Here is a 19,890-nt window from a genome sequence, read left to right on the forward strand (position 1 = left end):
TTCTTTGCATTACGACGATCAAAACAGCTGATCGTCGGGTTTTCAAAATAGCCACCGGCTGCTCAAAATGGCTCCCTGCCACGCTTTTGGACGGATTCCTTGCTTTACAGGCACCAAAAATGGCTGCCCTATGGAGGATCTTCACTGGACAGTGAGTATTCAGCCCATTGGAACACATTGAACGGTTTTCAATGCATTTCAATGGGCTTTTTTATTTCACTTTACGACGTTTTTGCTCTACAGCGATTTCGCTGGAATGAATTAATGTTGTCAAGCGAGGCACCACTGTACCTGAAGCGAGCACCTAGGTTCACATGATTTCTGTGGTCCTTCCACTTAAAATAAGAAAGGGAGGAAAACAGAAAGGAAGAGATACCGTTTCCACAGGCATGCATGCATGACTATAAATTCAGGGTACCACCCATGAGGAACAGTGTTGGCTTTGCCCAGCTCTCTATGGAAAATATCTGTACCTCCATTCCAAATGTGTGAATGAATATATACAACTTGATTGTATTTCAACAAACTTTGTGAAACAACTGTATTCTTCCATTTATAACATGCCCCCGTTTATGAGACACCCCGCCTTTTCTAACCCCCAAATTAAGAAAATTTAGCTTTGAGTATTCAGCCTCTGGGCTCAGAACATCAGACATTAGGAGTCCCTATTGAATCTGAGCCTACAGGCTCCACCTCCAAGAGGTGTGTTCCAATTTGTTTGTTCAGCATCAGCTGACATCAGTTCCATAAGGCTCATGATTGGAGGAAGCTAAGCCTCCTGACTGCAGGAAGCCTGTTTACAAAGGCAAGGTAGGGGACGTTTTGTTCTCTCCTCAGCTATCTCAACTTACTTCCGTGTATACGATCCAGCTCAATTTTTAGTGTAATGATTTTAGGAAAAAAGTAGCATCTTATACATGGAAAAATACAGTACCCATAAAAACTCTATTCCTCATTAAATTAAAAGCTAACATTATACACAGAGCTTAGAAATGTTACTTTTTCGGACTGCAACTGGCCATGCTGGCTGAGATATTTATAGTCCAAAAAACTCGCATACAGGAGTGCATGGGCAGTGGATTTGTAGGTGTGGCTATAAAGGATGCAAAGCACTTACAGCAAGAGAAGAAACAAAGTTAAATATCAAATAACAAATTAAAATATTAAAAACAGCATTAAGCAAATATCATAGTAAAGCTCATAATAAGAACAATATTAAAAATACAAGTAAAACACAGAATAAAACGCTCCCTTTAAAAACATTGCCTTTGTCCATCCAGTCATTTGAAGGAAAGTCTTCCTGAAGGGAAAGGTCTTTGTCTGCTTGTGAAAGGACAACAAGGATGGCACCAGTCTGGCCTGCCGTGGGAGAGATTTGCAGTCCAAGAAGAGCCGGGTTACCCAAGATTGGGAATCACTGGCGTAGAGTGCCGATTAAGCTCTGGGCAGCCCTCTCAGTGCTCTGTAGAATCACATACCAAACAGGAGCTGTGCACTAGCAGCTCAGCTGCTGTCCACATGAACACACTGATCTGATCCGGTTTTGTAGGCTAAGTGAGATGAGGCCTGGCTTGCACTAGGATGAGAAATCCGCAAGGAACTCAAGATAAGGTAAGGAAAAAACTCTTGCCTGAAACCCAAGAGACCTGTTGCTAGTCAAAGTTGATTGTTTTGAGTTACAAGGGCCAACAAGCTGACTCACTATAAGGCATTTTTCATGTGTTCTTCAATTTGACTGTTTGGACTTATGGAATTTTCCAACCAGCATAGCCAGTGACATCCTGAGTGGGGATTCTGGGACTGGAAGTCCACAAAATACATTTCCCAACCTGTGCCAATGATGTATTAAAGAATTAATTGATGTTCATCATCATCAGTTCCTTGTTTAATACCTCACAGAAAAGCTTGGGCCAGCAGGCCATCTGTTTCCAGACAGTGTAAGTTCATCCATTTTCTGTAGCTATTATTTGTGGCCAGTTTAAGCTTAAAAGATGCGTCTTCAAAACACCTTTCTTTCTCTACAGGTAAGGTGATTCTAAGTTCCTGCTGCTTTCGTTTTTGCTTTGATCCAAATCTCAGTGGCTGTTCAGTCTTTCTGATTTTTGCATCACTTAGTCTCCCACTTGATTATCTTCACTAATTGCAGGAGGGAGGGGAAAAGGAGGAAGAAAGGAAAAAGTGGAGTTGAGAGAGATGGCAGCTGAAGATGCTACTTCATCCGGAACAAGATGTCAACCCGACCCCAGCATTAGAGAGGGCCAATTTAAAAATCATTTGGAGTAGGTTTATGATGTGTGCCTGACTAGACATTAGATGTGTAAATCACTGCTTAGCATGGCACAGAAAGTGAAGAAGAGAAAAGGAATGTGTAGAATTATTAGTAGCAATTTTGTATTTCAAACGTATAGACACGAATTCTTCGCTCCTGGGGGGGGGGGAAACAAATCTAAAATGCAATATATGGTTGGTTCAATCATTTTTACAATGATCTGCTAATAGTCTTTTTGTTATGACAGACAATGGATATTTAGTGAAAAACAAATAAAAAATTCTTCATTCCTCCAACGTGAAAAAAAAAAAGATGCTGGAAAGGAATGGTGATTAAACAGAATCACATGAGTAAAAACCTGTCTGAAATTCACATGTGGCTGCCTCAGAAGTTCATTTTCTAGTTCTCTGCTTCACTGCACCCTACACTCTCGCTCTTTTTTTTCTGCCACGAAGGGCTGAGGAATGGTGGGGGAAACTACCTTTCATACTAGTCTCTCATCACTACTAAGTATAGAAAAAAAAACACTTGGAAACAGAAGTGAGTACAAACAGCAATGAAATTCTGCAATTCTTTGGGTGACAAATAATAGAGTTGCAACTTATAATTTTCAGATTACAGCAAAACCTTCCCTTGATGAAGTGACAAAGGCAAAAGTCAGTGCTCCAGAAGTTCAGCCCACATTTGTTTATTTCTCATTTTTCAAATGGCTTTACAGTATTGAAATAGGAAATAGATTTCAAAGATAGCCTTGTCAGCCTGTTTTAGCAAAGCCTCCAGCAAGCAATCGTATGACTATGCTTTGTCACAACCTTTTGAGATTTATTGTATTGTGCCGAACTCATGCATTCATTGAAGTGGACTCTAGCCCTTAGACACTTATGCCAAACTATATTTTTGAGGTTGGTTCAGATCGGAGCTTGGAAAAGTTACTTTTTAAAACTACAACTTTGAGAATTTGCTCTCTAGCACAGTCAAAAAACCCCCACAACAAAAAGACATTCCAGTCATTTCAGGTTTTGTAAAAAAGGACATGTTTCGTCTGCAAGGATCCAGGAATCACAGAACCACAAAACTGTTGAGGTGGAAAGGACCAGAAATCCAGTTAAATTACCTTTGACATCCAGCCTCTGTTTTCAAACTTCAAAAGAAGAAGAGTCTGCCCCCTTCTCTGAATGAATGTCCTTCCCTTTCAAGAATTTCCCCTAATAGTCAGAATTACCTTTCTTGTAACTTGAATTGTTTGATTTGAGTCCTTCTTCCATGCAACAATCTTTTTATAGCTATCCTTCCACTTCTGTTTTCTCTTCCCCAGGCTAAACACATCCAATTCCCTTTTCCTCATATGGCCTAACTTCCAGATCCTTTAGCATATTGATTGTAATCCTCAGGACATATTCCAGCTTGTCAACATGCTTCTTGAACTATAGTGCCGTAAGTAGACACAGGTAAGTTCTGACCATAACAGAATGGAATGGCATTCACTGTAAGTGATGGAAAATTGGGAGGGTGTGTGTACAGGACCCATTTCATCACAGAGCACTAGAAACAAAAGATTTAGGACCATTAGTTAATCAGTTATTGTGAGCCTGAGTAAAACACACACTACAAAATTTTTGAAAATGTTATTGTGGGAAGTTGGAATGGAGAAACAGTGTGACTCTATCCTCATGCTTTATCCTGTTCAACACAAACTTAAGCATGGTTTGCTCAGAGGTATGGTCATTGAATGCAGTGGGGATTACTCTCTTAGTGGTTTGAAGCCTTTGTGTCCTTTGGGAAATACTTAGAGCTAAATCAAACATTAAAATGAAAACCTCTGACCTCTACTGCCCCAAGGTGTTGCTTTGAAACCAAGAGAATGGAGCTCTGGGACAGATTGTTTAACCCATTTCTCTAGATTGTCTTGTGCTTTTCCTGGTGCAAGTATTAAAGAAGATGGTTGTTGTGGGTTTTTCTGGCTCTTTGGCCATGTTCTGAAGGTTGTTCTTCCTAATGTTTCACCAATCTCTGTGGCCGGCATCTTCAGAGGACAGGAGTCAGAACTCTGTCTGTGCTCTGAGTTTTGACTCCTATCCTCTGAAGATACCAGCCACAGAGAAACGTTAGGAAGAACAACCTTCAGAACATGGCCAAAGAGCCCGAAAAACCCACATCAACCATCAGATCCCAGCCATGAAAGCCTTCGAGAATATATTAAAGAAGACCTAGCATGTAAATAACACTAGGTTCTTTGTGAGCGGTGGTACATCAAAGATAAAACATTCCCAATCTTCAAAGCCACCTACAAATGGAAAACAAGGGTTTTAAATCATGGTTTTAAATCATGGATCTCATGCCTCATGGCTGGTTCTGTCCTCAATCAACCCACTCTGGGGCAGCCTTGGCATGTCATGTCATTGACCCACGCTATGAGGGCAACAGTCAGCATTTCTCCCCTTGTAACAGCAGACGTGACTGATGGTGGTGGTGAAGCAGGGACATGCCAAAGCATTTTTACAAGTAATCTGCAAAATCACACTCCTCCCAACACTTTTCCTTGTTGAGAAAGTAAAAAAGTTCTATGGTGAATGGAGTGTCAGCAATATACTTTAGGTAGCACGCATCAGTTCACTTAGCACAATTTATGTGAAATGAAGCACACTCCAGTTGTTTATGAAGCAAGCTGCCCTAGGTTGATTCTTACAACATGTACAGGAGCTTGAGATTGCAGCTTTAATGTCTAAACGTGCCTGTTCTGTTTTTTGTTTTTGTTCTGGATTTTTGTGCACTCAGGACTGAACTACGCCCACACAGAGAGCACCCATTTTGGGGCAGAAATGCAAACAGCAGTGTACCCTGTGGAAAGAACATGTTGGGGAAATCCGATGCATGTATACTCAAAGTAACTCAGTGAGCACAGCAAGTCTTATTTCCAGGTACATAGGCGTAACAGGAAGGGGAACATTTTTTGTGCTGGGGTCTGTTCCTTCAGTGTTCATTTGTGCGGGCTTGCATGACGGCAGTGGGAGTGGGCAAAGCCACCAGTAGCTTTGGGTTTCTTCTTTCCTTCTCTTGTCCTGCCACCTTCTCTGTTCCCTCTATTCATCTTCCCACCCTGGACTCTATGGGCTGCAGAGATGGGAAATGTGCATTTTGGACAACCACATCCAAAATTGTGGGAGCTGTAGACTGAGAAAGCAACACTGGCAATCTCTGGTTACTGGGGGAAGCTGAGCTCACTCTTGACCGAGGTCTCAACGGCTGGCTTGCACGGGACTTTTCAAAGGTCACAACTGGCCTACAACCTTCATTAACTATAAAGTGCCACAAAAGTTTCTCTAATCACTAGTTTTACAAAATGAAGTCAGAGAATGTTCAGCTTTCATGTCCCTTAGGCTCTTCTCTCCTACCCACAGTGCTACGGAGAATGTCTGCCTGCTGTAGCTGAAGGTTAAACAGAATAAAAGCGGTTGTTTCTAGATTATGAGGTTTTTTTCTCTTTAGTGATAAAATCCCATCTCCCTTCTGGATCTGAATTATATCAAAATATCTGAAGTAGAAATCACCACAAATTAATCAGAGGAATTAAGATTCTGCACAGGTGGCTTGCTTGGAGATAGCAATCACAGCAAGTGCAGCTTGACGGTTTCAAGAGTATTATTTTTAATTACTAATTGCATTGCTCATCTAAAATTAGCACTTCAGTGCCTCCATTTTGAAAGTGCTGCAAACCCCACAGGGTAAATCATGGACACCTGACAGGAGGGGGAAAAAAGGTACAAATACTTAAGAAAGCTTCAAAATTCCGGTTTCCATTTTCAGAAACCAATATTGAGAAATACAAAGGCATAATATAAAGGAACAGTGCCATATTTTTACCCATCAGTTATGAATCATTATTCACAGAATTCCTGTCATTAAAAAATGATCAGAATCCACCTGTTCAGCTGGGGATTTTCTAACTTTTGATATGAAATGGTAGCTTACTGTATATTTCTTTCAACGAATCTGGCTTTTGTTGTGTATACAGTCTCTCTAACCCTGTCTACTGAATAATTTTTGTAATCATGTCCAGATGTCTTCAAGTGTGTGAGGTGGTTTTTTTTAACTTGTGTTTCTTGAACTGCTTACCAGAACTGGTAGCTGAATGTCTACTCAGAGATGAAGTGATGCAAGAAAACAACCTATGCTGGGGATGGATTGTGGTCGGAGGGGAATCTGTGCCCTTTCGCTTTGGAAAGAACTTTCTGAAATGCTAGGAACTCTAGAAACAGCAGCAAGAAACAAGAACAAGGAAAAAGATATTTCAGAAAGCAGCATTAAGGGCCACTGTGGCATCAGAAACAGAAGGGCAATTATCTCCCTCTGCCCTATCTTTTTTAACTCCTAATTGTGATCTGGGCTACGCTGCAGATTCTAGGCATTCCTAGAGCTTGGAAAAGCTAGATTTGCACTACTATTCCCAGAATCCCTCAGACAGCATAACCAGTGGCCATGCTGCCTAGGAAATTGTGGGTGATGTCATCCAAAACAGCAGCCAGAATCCTATTACGTTACAAGGCCCCATAAGAGCAACTATGCAAACAATGGGAGAAATTTTGCCCGTGGTTGCCCACCCCATAGTTCTCTGCAGTGGAACGTGTGTCCTGTTGTGTAACTGGGTGCACAACTGGCAGTTGGCAAACTGCAAAAACTGCACTGTTATATGCATGGTATTCCACCATAGGATCCTGGGCAGTATATTTTCAAAGCTCTAAGCATTCCCACCATTTAATGGGCTTTTTAAAAATACAAATATAGCATGAAATTATCATGGCCACTGTAGATTTTTAAACAATTGCCAAAATGTGCACATGTTCCTTACATGATCTATAATGACAAATGTGTGTTTTACTCGACATATACCTGCAGCACAGGTCTGTAGCCAGTACTGGTTCCTTAATGTCTAACCCTTATCACACATACAATTGAAAATTGCAGGAAAACTAGAACTCATCTGTTAGAGTATATTATTCCTATGTCAGAAATCAACTACGGTGATAAAACCAAATTGCAGGAGGAGATCCTGCACAGGTTTTAGGTCACTGCATTATTTATTTATTTTTTTGGCAACTCTAGTTTTCACTGTACCATGAGAACATTGTTTCTGAAAACATTGCTATACAAAACCAGCAATATTTAGCAATCAAGCAGAATCAGTCAATACCATTTTAGCGACTCAAGCATTCTTATCGGATTATAGCCATGAAAGCCTGTTTAACTGAATTCATATAAATAACGATAAGCTACTTTCGCAGCTCAGACAGACTTTCTTCAGGGAATACATCTATATCTGCGTAAACATATTTTCGGCTTGCTGGATCTACTTAGTTGTTTTTACTAGAATCCCAACATTTAGCCTCTGGAATTATTATTTTTTTGGAGAGGTATTGTGGTGCAACAACAATCACAACAAAAATAAGGAAGGAAACATCTTTGTGCACCTTTAAGATGGGCAGATTTTTTTTCGAGGGCCACGATCCAACTTTTCCCACACATGGAACCCAATACCCAAGCCACAGGTTTCTATTCAGTATACACAATGTCAGGATATGAGTGGGAACAAGTGGGTGGGTGGGAGTAGAGGATCTTGTCCAAAATTCAGAAAATCCTATTCTCTCTGAATGCTCAAGTCCTAAACTTCACCCCCTGAAAATGCTGCCCCTTCAAAATACTTTTAAATCTGGATCCACCCTATCCTAATATGGTAACAGGCAGTCTTTCTGACACTCTAATGGAGCCATGAGTTGAAATTTAACCCACTTGTGCTGCAGCTACCAAAGGGTAGGATAAATGTGGTGTCTATATGCACTGTCCTCGCTGTGGCATGAATTCTATAGTTTTCTACATGGGCTGTGCATGCATCAATGATTGTTTTGGTTTTATCCCCTCCTGGATGGCATGAAATTAACAGCCTATCCCTTTGTTTGGAAGGTAATTTTCTACATTCGCCTCCCTACTGGAATAATCAAGAGAGATATGTAAACCTTAGATTCTTCTTCCCCTTCTGATATGGATACATTGAGGAGGCTGGCAAGAGCATGTGTAAACACTGCAGGAGGTTTCTGTAGGGTAAAAGGAAGAAATCCTTCCATATCTTCCCTCCTCATCCCACTGGTGTTACCATCCCATCATGCAACAGATGGGGAAAAGGTTTTTTAAAAATGATTTTGGTTATGATACAAATTTTAAAAGTAGAAAAAAAGGAAAAATGTTAAAAATGGCCTCTCCTTTGTAAAACTCCCTTGAGTTTTATTTATTAAACTGCAAACAATCTTCTGTTTTTACCAACTGATGACAAAAGGATTGATACTTAGGCTTTCATGAAATACTTATTTTGAACTAATCTTAGCTTGAAGTAAACCATCAGATCCGACAAATCTATTTATTAAATACTATACAAATTTGTCTTTTCCTGCCATAGAATTGATGACATGCATGCCTCTTTTCACACACTTCCTCTAGAGAAGTAGTGTTTCTGAGTAGTGCAAGACTTTTCCTGGACTCTTATGAGAGAGAGAGGAATCCCGATTCTGTCCCTCACCCATAGATTACCTACAAACCCAATGACCCAGTTGTTGGTTGCATGAGGATCCTGTTGATATGGAAGTGCTACTGAATGTGTCTGCATCACAGCTCTGGCACAGCTGTAGGTTAATAGACAAGCAGGAGGAAGACAGCCTGCGGAGAAGATGCAATGGTGTGTTTCAGACCTAACGGGACTGTGGAGGAGCTGGGCTATCAGGAAGTCAATGGCACAAGGCAATGCAACATGTTAGCACAAGATAGAAAAAGCAGCTCAGGAGGAAAAGAAGAAAGATAGCCTTAGGCTGGGTTTGCTGGCTTGTTGAGGGCCATAAAATGTTGTAAGCTTTGGATGAAAGATGGGCTGAAAGCCAAAAGACAAAAACAAACAAACAACAACAACAAACAAGAAGCCTAAGCTTGAATTTTTATCTTGCTGTCAATAATTCCATGTAGCACGTCAAGGAATCAAGTCTAAACTAGCCATCTTTAAATACACAAAAAAAGCAAACAAATAAACAAACCACCTTAGATTTGAGAGCTTGAAAATTGAGCCTAAAATATTAAGAACACCACCACCAACAATTAACACTATCAGTTCAATGCTGACAAAAACAAAACAATCTTAATTTGAGTGGCGAAAGCAACAGAGAAGAATGGAGAAATAATAATAATAATTGATATTAGCAGCAATTTTATCCGTATTACTTCTGTTCAATGACTATGGTTCAAACGTTAACTCATACCATTCAGTATCTAGACAATGGATTACTGCAACACTGTTCATGTGAAACTGTCCTTAAACACAGTTAAAAAACTACAAGTGGACCAAATTCAGAATTTAAACTGATGCAGACTATAGGGAGGGAGTGTATAACCTTGGTCTTGAGATATGCATATTTGTTACCAGTTTCTTCTTCCCAAGCCCATTTCAAGATGATACTGATCTTTATATGACCTGCGCCCTGAGTTCCTGAAAGATCCCATTCTATATCTCATGTCTTAAAGCAAAGGTGACTTTGCTATGTATAAACCAACTATAGTGTGGCAGATAGCTATTAAGACTGAAAGACAAATTAGCTTAATTTGATTCTCTCTTTGCTGGATTCTGTTTATTTCAGAGAACATTGGGCTGAAGTTCTAGTATTACTGCAAAACAGACATTATCTGATTTGTTTTATTTAAATCAGTATTTTTATTATGTAGAACATCATATTTATTACCTTCATAATTTGCCTGGATGGAAAAAAAAACACTTTACTCTAGGTTTCTTCTGCTTAGCTCACCCATCTGTAGTCTCATAAGACTGACTTATAGAGATGTAAGTTGGAGCTACCCCAGTAAGCCAAATATAGTGAAGAGTACCTTAATTAAACTAGCAAAGGAGGTGTGGTTTTACAACCAGCTCAGCTTCACTCCACTAGCTTAGAATTGACACATCCTATTTTAATTGGCTTGCACAGGAGTTGCTTTGCAAAATGCTTCACTCTGCAAGCACAGCACTTGAAAAGTTTGCCCAGGCTATAAATGACACTATTGTAAAACAGACAAAAAGAGCCAGAATGAGACAAAAAGATCCCCCCTTCCAAAAAAAAAAAAAGCAAATAGTGATCAGATTTAACTAGATGTCCCCACAAAACATAAGAACATTGGCTGGAATCCCATTGGCATTTGCATAAGGTCTGCACTAACTTGCTGCAACTAATTGATAAGATGCTGGAATGTGTTTTAGTCACATGTCTGGTCATGCGCCCAACTGTGCAGCTGAGATACTGCTCAGCATCTTACCAATTAGCTGTGGCAAATAAGGCAAACCAATTGGGAATACCAATAAGGGCTCCAGCCATCACGTTATTAGGCTCAGGATACTCATATCCTTTTTACAGTTAGCACAGATGCCTGCCTGCATGCATGTGCCAACATAAGGCACATAAGTGCTCTATTGATCTTCCTTCTTCTTCTGCAACCTGGGCTGGAGCAACAATTTATAATCACACCCCAGGGAGCTCTTGACAGAATTCCCTAACATCTGACAGCTATGTACCCAAAGAAAGTCAATCATAAACTTTATCGGCTTTATTGCAATAACAAAACCCTTGAGAAACAGGGAAAGTAAAGTCTTCTCCAAGGATACTGGAGGAAGACACCATGAATAATGCTGGAAATATTCGGAAGGAGATTTACGGAATCGTTTCTCCTCTATTCTGATATTGAAAGAATTTTATCACAGTGGCCATGCAAAACCCAGTGCTTTAATGTTAATACATTCTTAGGGGCTCATCCAGAATGTTTGATGGTTTAGGATGACTCTGGGGCAGTTCCTTTGTTACAGGAGGATCAAACAACATTTCTCTGGGCTTTATTGTCCTGAAATCACAAAAGAAAAAAGAGGTAGATAGGGAAAGATTACTGCGTAACAAACCTAAATTCTCAGTAAAAGAGAAAAAAGAATGCTTAGCTGTTCTAAGGACAACTTCTGATAATGGAATTTCATTATCTGGTCATATTCCTTCCAAGTTGGAAAGAGCGGAGGGAAGGTCTGGAGGTTTGAAGAGTTACTAAGGGAAGAGGAAGTAGACAGAATTAGAAGACCGGAAGCCAGTAATGGAAATACATATGCTTCCGTACTCCACAATGCCCTTCAACCATGGTTAATGGCTAATTAAACAAGAAACTTAACTGGAATTACCACTGTTAAGGTTCATTTATTTGATAACATTTATCTCTCCTCTTATCCTTCAGTGTGCTCAAGGCAGCCTACATAGCTCTGCCCATTTTATATTCAGAAACACCCTGCAAGGTAGGTCGCACCGAGAGAGTATGACCAGACCAAGGTTAGTCAGTGAATTTTGCAGCTGAGTGAGGACTCAGCTGCAGTCTTTTGGGTTCTAGTTTACTCCTATAATTACTACATCACAACAGGTTCTTGGTTTGTGGTGGCCTTTATTTTTACTACAGTTGAAGTCGAAAGTAGGCGTTTACTCCCAAGTGGGGGCATGTTAAGAAGAAAGAGTAGACAGTACTGTACATTCCTGCAATAGCCCCCTCATCCTGTGCAGCTGTTGCAAAACTGGTTGAATATCTCCCCATTCTTCCTGTTCCTGGTTAAACAGGAACCCATAGTGATTGTTTGTCCCCACAGAGTCAAGGAAAAATCTATAGCATCTGTGCTAGTAACGTGTCGCGTCAGCTTGAATGCAATTCCCATATGAAAAGCTCCTCCTGAGTTTTTACAAAAGGTTTTATTGGTGTGATGTAGTGCAGTGGTCCCCAACCTTGGGCCTCCAGATGTTCTTGGACTACCACTCCCAGAAGCCTCCACCACCATCTCTGCTGGCCAGGATTTCTGGGAGTTGAAGTCCAAGAACATCTGGAGGCCCAAGGTTGGGAACCACTGGTGTAGTGGATAGAGTGATGAACTAGGACTCTGGAGAACAGGGTTTTAATCCCCACTCAACCATGGAAACCAACTTGGAGACTGAGACTGGTAAAAATACTCTTTAAATATCTCACTTATCTTGAAACCCCTATTAGTTGGTTCTGACATGATGGCACAAAACGTGGCAGAGTAATGAGAGATTTTTTTTTAAATTAAGATTAAGATATAAAGGCCAAATTACACATTCCATCTGTATGACCAGCTCTCTTGACAAATCTTGAAGGCATAAAAACATTTGTGGAGGTCTGATTCAGGTTGGGTTACAGGAGCAACGGACACAATTAAAAGATTGGCAACATGTCACAGAGCCACTCCCATTTCTGTAATGCATTCCCCCAAGGAACTCAACCTTCCTGCCATAACCATGGTAAAGAGAACGGCCCATCATCATGATTAATGCCTGGTGAAACAAGAAATCTAGTTATGGGGAAAACTGATGCCTTTCAATCTGGGCACCCAACTCACAGGGAGATTAAAAAGGTGTTGTTGAAACATCAAACACTATATAACTAATTTCCTAATTGTTTTAGTGTCTTTGAATCACTACTGCACAAGTAGAATTGTTCTCAGATGAGAAAGCAGAGGTTCTGATTATCTGAGCTGCATAAAATTTAAAGGTCAAATGGCCCTTAAGCACTTTTTTTCACAACAAGCAGGTTCTCCCATTATATAGCTGGATTAAAAAAAATAATGCTGCAAGAAAAGCAGATAAAGGGATGTAAACATAGGTTTTCTGTTCCTGCTGCAAGCTTTATAGGGTGAAGTTGGGCTGCAGTGTTCATGGAGGACCAAATTACATGCTAAAGTTGACACATATAGTTTGAAGAAGAAAACACATTGGTGTTTCAGCTCCCTAATCCCTTCCTGAGTGTTGTATCTGAGGAGTCAGAATGCAAAGTAAGCTGGTGTTTAACTCCTAATGACCCATCACAAAACAAAGCAAGTGACTGGATATCAGAAAAGCTTGTGGGATTGCAATTAGACAGTTTTTAATACTAGGAATTACTGCTTCTGAGTCTTTTATAAAATCGAGCTAAACGAAAGCTTCAAACAAAGGGAATATGGCTTAATTTTAGGGCAGGGATCATTCTACTGTATTTCTGGCCCCAGATATATTCCTGATATGGAGAGATGGCGGTATTCGTATACGAATATCCCCGCACAGGTGGAAATAACAAGGGTCCAGCTCCATGGGGTTGGGCTGTCCATTCATGATTTTGCTGCTGATGCCGGCTCCGCGGTGCCTTCCTATCATGCCGTTGTCCGAAATCGATTACCCAGTCCTGGCAGGAGGCGGGATGGCAAGCCTCTCTGCTAGATCAGAGAGTGGCTAATCCATTGCAGACAACAGCGTGACAGGAAGCCTCAGGAGAGCCAGCGGCAGTGGCAAAATCGTGAGTGGACATTCCCACTCCATGGGGCTGGACCCTCGTTATTCCCACCTGTGCGGGGATATTCATATTCGTATACGAATATCCCCATCTCTAATTCCTGTAGAATCTACTAGCCCCACAAAACAAACCCTAACTAACTTCATATCATGATCCTGCAGTGAGCAATAAAAGCAGACAAGGCATGCATCAAATTACTCTCCAGTGAATCTCCTAATATAAAATAGACCACTGTATATATAAACCAAGGCTTACAGAGCTGTAGTTAGTCTAATTTTAGATTATTTCAGAAAGTACAGCTTTACCAAGTTGTGGTCAAAAGATTGTTGTCTGGGGCTCTGTTAGGGTAGGGCTAAAAACAAGCACGTCCTTGTGAGCCAGTGAGCCTTGGCACTCACTGTGAATGGGTACTGTTGTTTAGTCATTAAGTCGTGTCCGATTCTTCATGACCCCATGGACCAGAGCACACCAGGCCCTCCTGTCTTCCACTGCCTCCCGGAGTTGGGTCAAATTCATGGTGGTCGCTTCAATGACACTGTCCATCCATCTCGGCTTTAAAGCCACCTCACCCACAACAAAACCAATCTTTCTCCTTCTTGAGATTCTCCTTCCCTGAAATTTGACTCGTTGTCAGGAGCACAGAGAATTTAGTAAACATACTAAGATCTGGCCATGGTAGAAATGAAGGTTACATCAACTTCAACCAACCGAGTTACCTTTTTTTTGCTTTATTTCTTTCTGTATCCTGTGACCTGCTTAACAGGAGAGCACAGAATGAAAATGTTGGTAAAATAAAATAAAATTAGGGAAGTATAGTTCTTACAGTCAGTTGTGATTTCATAGGGGGAGTTGAGGCGTGCATCTCCGCAGGGTGAAGCAGTCACGTACAGATGGAACAGAATGTTCTCTTTTAGCCTGTAGCCTCCCTCTTTTAACCGCACGAAGATTGATCGCTCGCCATCTTCACGTCGTTTGCTAGGATCACAAAGAGAGGTTGCAGGTCATTTGTTACATTCCAGATCTGAACTAATTGTGCTTTCCCCATGGGCCACCTTACAATCTCTTTGTTGTATTTCTTCTATGGTACCGAGCCTCGCTTGTCACTGGGTAATGTTAACATGATTGCGACATTGTCACAGTGAGTTCAAGGCTTCAGTCACCAAACTGCTTACAAAGTCTAGAATTAAAAAAAAAGAAACTACTAAAATATTATTTAGCAATACAAATGTAACAGCAAATCACAAGACCGGCATTGTTATATTAACAGATAGTAGCTTTCAGAAGATCAAAAAATGAATAGTTTAAAAATCCCAGATGTATTTCAAAAGTCTTTATCATCGCCTTTAAAACACAACATATCTGAAGTTGGGGAGGGATTTCATCCTCAGTACATGCAGAAGCACGATCATATTGTTTTTGTAAACAAAGGAAAGAAGATGGGTGGTAATAACAGAATTTTTTTTATTAATAGCTCAAAAAATAAATGTTCAAGCCACAAATAAGGAATTTGTAAGGATACAAATAAAATTGTTATGTTTTCAAATATGCAAGATTCACTAACATTTTGTTTATGAATGGAAAGGTAACTGTGGCTGTCCTTAGATGTCACATTAAACCACAGTTTATCTTGATTGGCTTTCCAAGCTTTCCCTCCCCATTCTTTCCCTGGTGTGACCATTAAGAAGAAAAATATGAGTTTTAGGCTTTGGATTAACTTTCTTTATTGTAATAATCAGCTTCTGGTCACCTGTAGTTTGTTGAATCCTACAAGCAGGAGCCATTGTATGGTGTTGGTTTATTTCAAACAAACCCACATTTAAGACTGTTCCTAGTTTGTCAGGTTCGGATAGTGAACAAGCCACAGTTCAAGAGAAGCAAAAGCTTTTGATCTCCTACAAATGAAACTAGGGAAACAGAAGAGGGGTTGTGTGAATCTGGGGGAAGGGAAGGGAAGGCTAGACTGAACCCTGTAGTTTATTGTGCCACCTGAATGAAGTAAATATGTTTTCCTAAACTTTGGTCACAGATTGAGGCAGGAAAAATTCTATTAAACCTGCTCTGGAAACAGATAAATGGAAAAGGAACACACTGAATTTTTAAAGCTGCTGATGAATACCAAGTAAGCAATGGAGTGTCCCCAACAGTACTGACTGGAACACAAAACTGGGTGGGGGCATAAGGAGAGGGATTTGCCAGGATTGCTGCTGATAATTATTTCCATTTTTCTGATGATGATCTCCTTTGGAAGAAAGATAAGAGAGCCAGCACTGAGCCTGGTGAGAAGATCTTGTCCTCTCTGGACAGAACGTAAGCCATGTTCCTGCAGTCCTTAGAGTCCAGCAAAAGTAATGTGAGGGGGAAAGGGTTGCCTTGTAGTTTGTTTTTTGTTTTTTGTCTGCGGATGTTTGCTTTTCTCTTTTATTCAAGATTATTTCACTATAATATTGATGTTACACCAGGATTGTTTAACTGTTTTGTCTTAATTGAATCTACTAATATTAGAATTATCAGTAGTGGGTTATAAAACATACCTCAAAAATCATGTTCAAATCAAAGCAGGGATTTCTCCGTTGACTTATTAATTTCTAGACATGCTGAGGAGAGCTGGGGAGGAGAGCCTAAGCCTGAGGCCTGCTCTTGAACTGATGATAGGCTATAATCCCAGGGGCCAAATAACATACAGACATGTCCTCAGTGGTAGCCTTACTGTTCAGTTCCTTCAGGGTATTACCAAGTTTGTTTACAATGCTGAGCTTACCTCGGGTCAGTGCTAAGTTGAAATGGATTCAGCCAGCAGCAGATCTGCAGTACGATCTACTCTATAAACACCTGGGGACTAGTGCTGATGCCAGAGGTGTGGTTTTGTGTCTTTTAAGCAAAATGATTTTAATGAACAACAACAAAACTACAACAACACAAATACAGGAAAAAAGCAAATAGAGAAAGTTTGAGTTAACTCCTTCCTTAGCCATCATTTTCGCAGCATGCTGGTTGTCACTAGAGAGCAGCACAGAGTCCCCTCCACATGTCGAAACTCAAGAGAGGAGATACCAGGGCCTTATCCCAAGTAGCTGGCTCAAGGTTCACTGAGCCTTCCCAGGTCAGTAAAATGAGTACTGTACTCAGCTTGCTGGGGAGGTATTGTGTAGCGTGCATAATTAACTTGTATACTGCCCAGAGAGTGTCTTAAGCGCTATGGGGGCGGTATATAAGTAGCACTTTCAGTATTCATTTTCAGTACAGTTGTTTAATGGCTGCAAAATCGGAATGCGGACAAAATATTTTTCTTTTCCAGAACTGCAATCAACAATGCTTAGCAGTTCCTTGTATTTGTATTCTGCTGGTGGTCTTCTTGCTGGAATGCTACCTCTGTAGCAGCCGCCTCTTCTACCGCAGCCTGCATGCTGTTAAAACCATTCGGCTGTCACTCTTCCACGGTTTGCTTGTTTTGTCGTTTTTTTGATGCTGTGATGTGTTTTCTGTCGAGTGAAATTTACAGGCACATTACCCTGCTTGACAGGAACACAGAGTCACCAGGATCTCCTGAGGAGAAGGTGGACGCCTGCAGCTCTCTCATTTCCCTACCACCCTCTGCGAAAGCTCCCATCCAGTTTAATTGCATTATCACCCTGACACAAACCTCAGGGACAAGGGACTACCTGAAGATCTTTCCTATCAGGAATTTAAAAGTAACTGCATCCTTCTTTTTTTTCCAGTTTAAATTCAGCAAAATCTGCTTAGGCTAGGAGAGAAATATAGAAGCCGCATTACATTTAATGCCTGATATTATGATATTATTGCATTTTGTACTGTGGTTGTTTTAATATGATAATCTGTGTAATTGTGTTTTAAACCCAGTTGAGCACAGTTAAATACAGCTTACTGTATTTTTAGTTGCATCTTGTTTTTAATCATGTTGTGAGCTGCCCTGGGTCTCAGTATTGTAGAAAGAATACAGAAATGTAAATAAAATGAGCAGTTAAATGATATCATTTCATTAGCTACTCTAAATCGTTTTGGGAATACAATTTATTCTAAAAGATGGTTTAATAACCTAAATACAGTGGTGCCCCGCATAGCGACGATAATCCGTGCAGCCAAAAACGTCGCTATATGGATTCGTCACTATGTGAAATAAAAAAGCCCATAGGAATGCATTAAAACCCGTTTAATGCGTTCTTATGGGCAAAAAACTCACCTTTATGCAGAAATCCTCCATATGGTCACCATTTTCGCTGCCCGGTAAGCGAGGAATCGGCACGAAAACACAGCGGGCGGCCATTTTTTTTACCCAGCGGCCATTTTGGAACCGCCGATCAGCTGTTGGGAAATCATCATTATGCGAAAATCGGTACGTGAAACAGCTTACCAATCATCGCAAAGTGATTTTTTCCATTAGAAACACTGCAATGCGATCGCTTTTGCGATCGCAAAAACTTAATTGCTATGCGGATTCATAGTTAAACGGGGCGCCCATTAAGCGAGGCACCACTGTATATATATAAAATAAACCACTGGTATCTAGTTATAGTTCCTAGGTATGTATACTCATGGTACAGGGAGGTAAATTAGGGTAAACTTTGTTTAGGCCAAGGTAAATTGTTGGCCTAAACGAAATGCACCCATGATCCAATTTCCTTCTTACGGCATTTTCTTTCCTCATGTCTTTCCCTCCTGCGACTGAAATCTGAGTCAAGCTGGCTCCCACTGCAACTAATGTCAAAGCTTTAAGCCGGGCCCTTTGTAACAGCTTTGAGCACGTTGCCTCATTTACGTCAATGGGAAGAGCTACCGAGGAACGCAGGAAAGTACCTTGTACAGTATTGAGTCAGAGTATTAGTCTAGCTAGCCCATGGTGAATGAATGGTGAAGCTCAGCAAGGAAGAGAACAGTTATATAGACCTTAAATAGTCTACCGTCAGAATGGAAGCATAAATACACATTTTCTCCAATACAACAAAGCATTTGTGTAAAATGAAAGGAAGCTATATTACATTTTAATCTCTGTGACAAAAGGTGGGGCAGGGAGTGGAATGAGGCATAGCCCATTCATAAATAGATACGTTGTCTACCTGTATGGGAATTGTAATTGTAATTTTGGAAGAACTGCTTCATGAAGATTGCAAGGACTTAATCCAGCATCACCAGATAATGCTTAAAAAAGATTTTGCTCCACGTGGAAGCAGTCGCTGAGATCTCCTACAAGTAGATCTGAGGCATTGCAGAAGTTCTTCAAAATAATGTCTAGACTTCCTCAGAGAGAGAGAGAGAGGGAGAGAGGACAACATAAACTCTCTTCCGGGGAATGCCAAGAACCCTGGCCTCCATCCCAAAGAGTAGCAGTAAGGGAGGGGTCAGCTTTTTTTAAGACAGCCTCCAGCTGTCTAACCCCCCTACAAACTGACAAATAAATTTGTGCTTTGTTGGTTCATGAAATTCGTGCTTCTTCAACTTTGATGGATCATGAAGCACGACAACTCGCCAAAATGGTGATTCGTCCCCATCTCTAGTGTGAACATGACATATGAGACCAAAAAAAAGAGGTCATAAAAGGATTACTGAACCGTGAAAGGGGATGAAACCAGGAGGTACACTTGGCAACAATAATTCTGTATGTGTGTTTTGTCTCTGCATGTGTGCATCTGTATGAGAGGAACAGGTAGGAACCAGCTCCTGGCTAAATGGAGACAATCATTTGTAGGAGGGTTTATTTTTTAAAATTTTTTGGTGAGTAGAGTTTTATGTTGCTCTGAGAATTCCCTTGACGAAATAACACAGCATTGATCCACATAACATAATAACATAACTGAATGTGCTATGGAGATGGATCAATAAAAAGCTTAAGAAACAGTGATTGCGCTTCTACCCCTAGAGAAACCAATGCCATTTTTAAGACAAACCAAGCACAGAGACCAGTAAGTGGAGAAAATATACAGTAATTATATTTAATATACACAAGAAATGGGGGCAAGTAAAATTTTAAAAAACCGTAGGAAAAATGAGACACAGCTGATCCTTATGAGATTGTTTTTCTTGTTTCATTTATGTGTACCTGCCATTTGACTGCCATATTGTAAAGTGTTATTGTTCCTACAAGCTTGCCTCATGGCACAGTGGTTGAACTGCAGTACTGCACTGAAGATTCTGCTCATGACCTGAATTTGATCATGGCCTCAGGTAGTCGATTTGAGGTTGACTGAGCCCTCCATTCTTCAGAAGTCACTAAACTGAGTGCCCAGCTTGCA

General features: G+C 40.6%; 1 protein-coding gene across 1 annotated transcript in view; it reads right to left on the reverse strand.

The window, feature by feature from the left end:
- Positions 1-19,890, reverse strand: part of ADARB2 (adenosine deaminase RNA specific B2 (inactive)) — a 392,231-nt gene that overhangs the window by 31,858 nt on the left and 340,483 nt on the right. The window contains exon 7 of the mRNA XM_073002915.2: positions 14,469-14,620. Coding sequence (XP_072859016.2) covers positions 14,469-14,620 — 152 coding nt within the window. The remainder of the gene's footprint in view (positions 1-14,468; positions 14,621-19,890) is intronic.

The sequence above is a fragment of the Pogona vitticeps genome, chromosome 6 (assembly GCF_051106095.1).
Source record: "Pogona vitticeps strain Pit_001003342236 chromosome 6, PviZW2.1, whole genome shotgun sequence".
NCBI classification, from domain to species: Eukaryota; Metazoa; Chordata; class Lepidosauria; order Squamata; family Agamidae; genus Pogona; species Pogona vitticeps.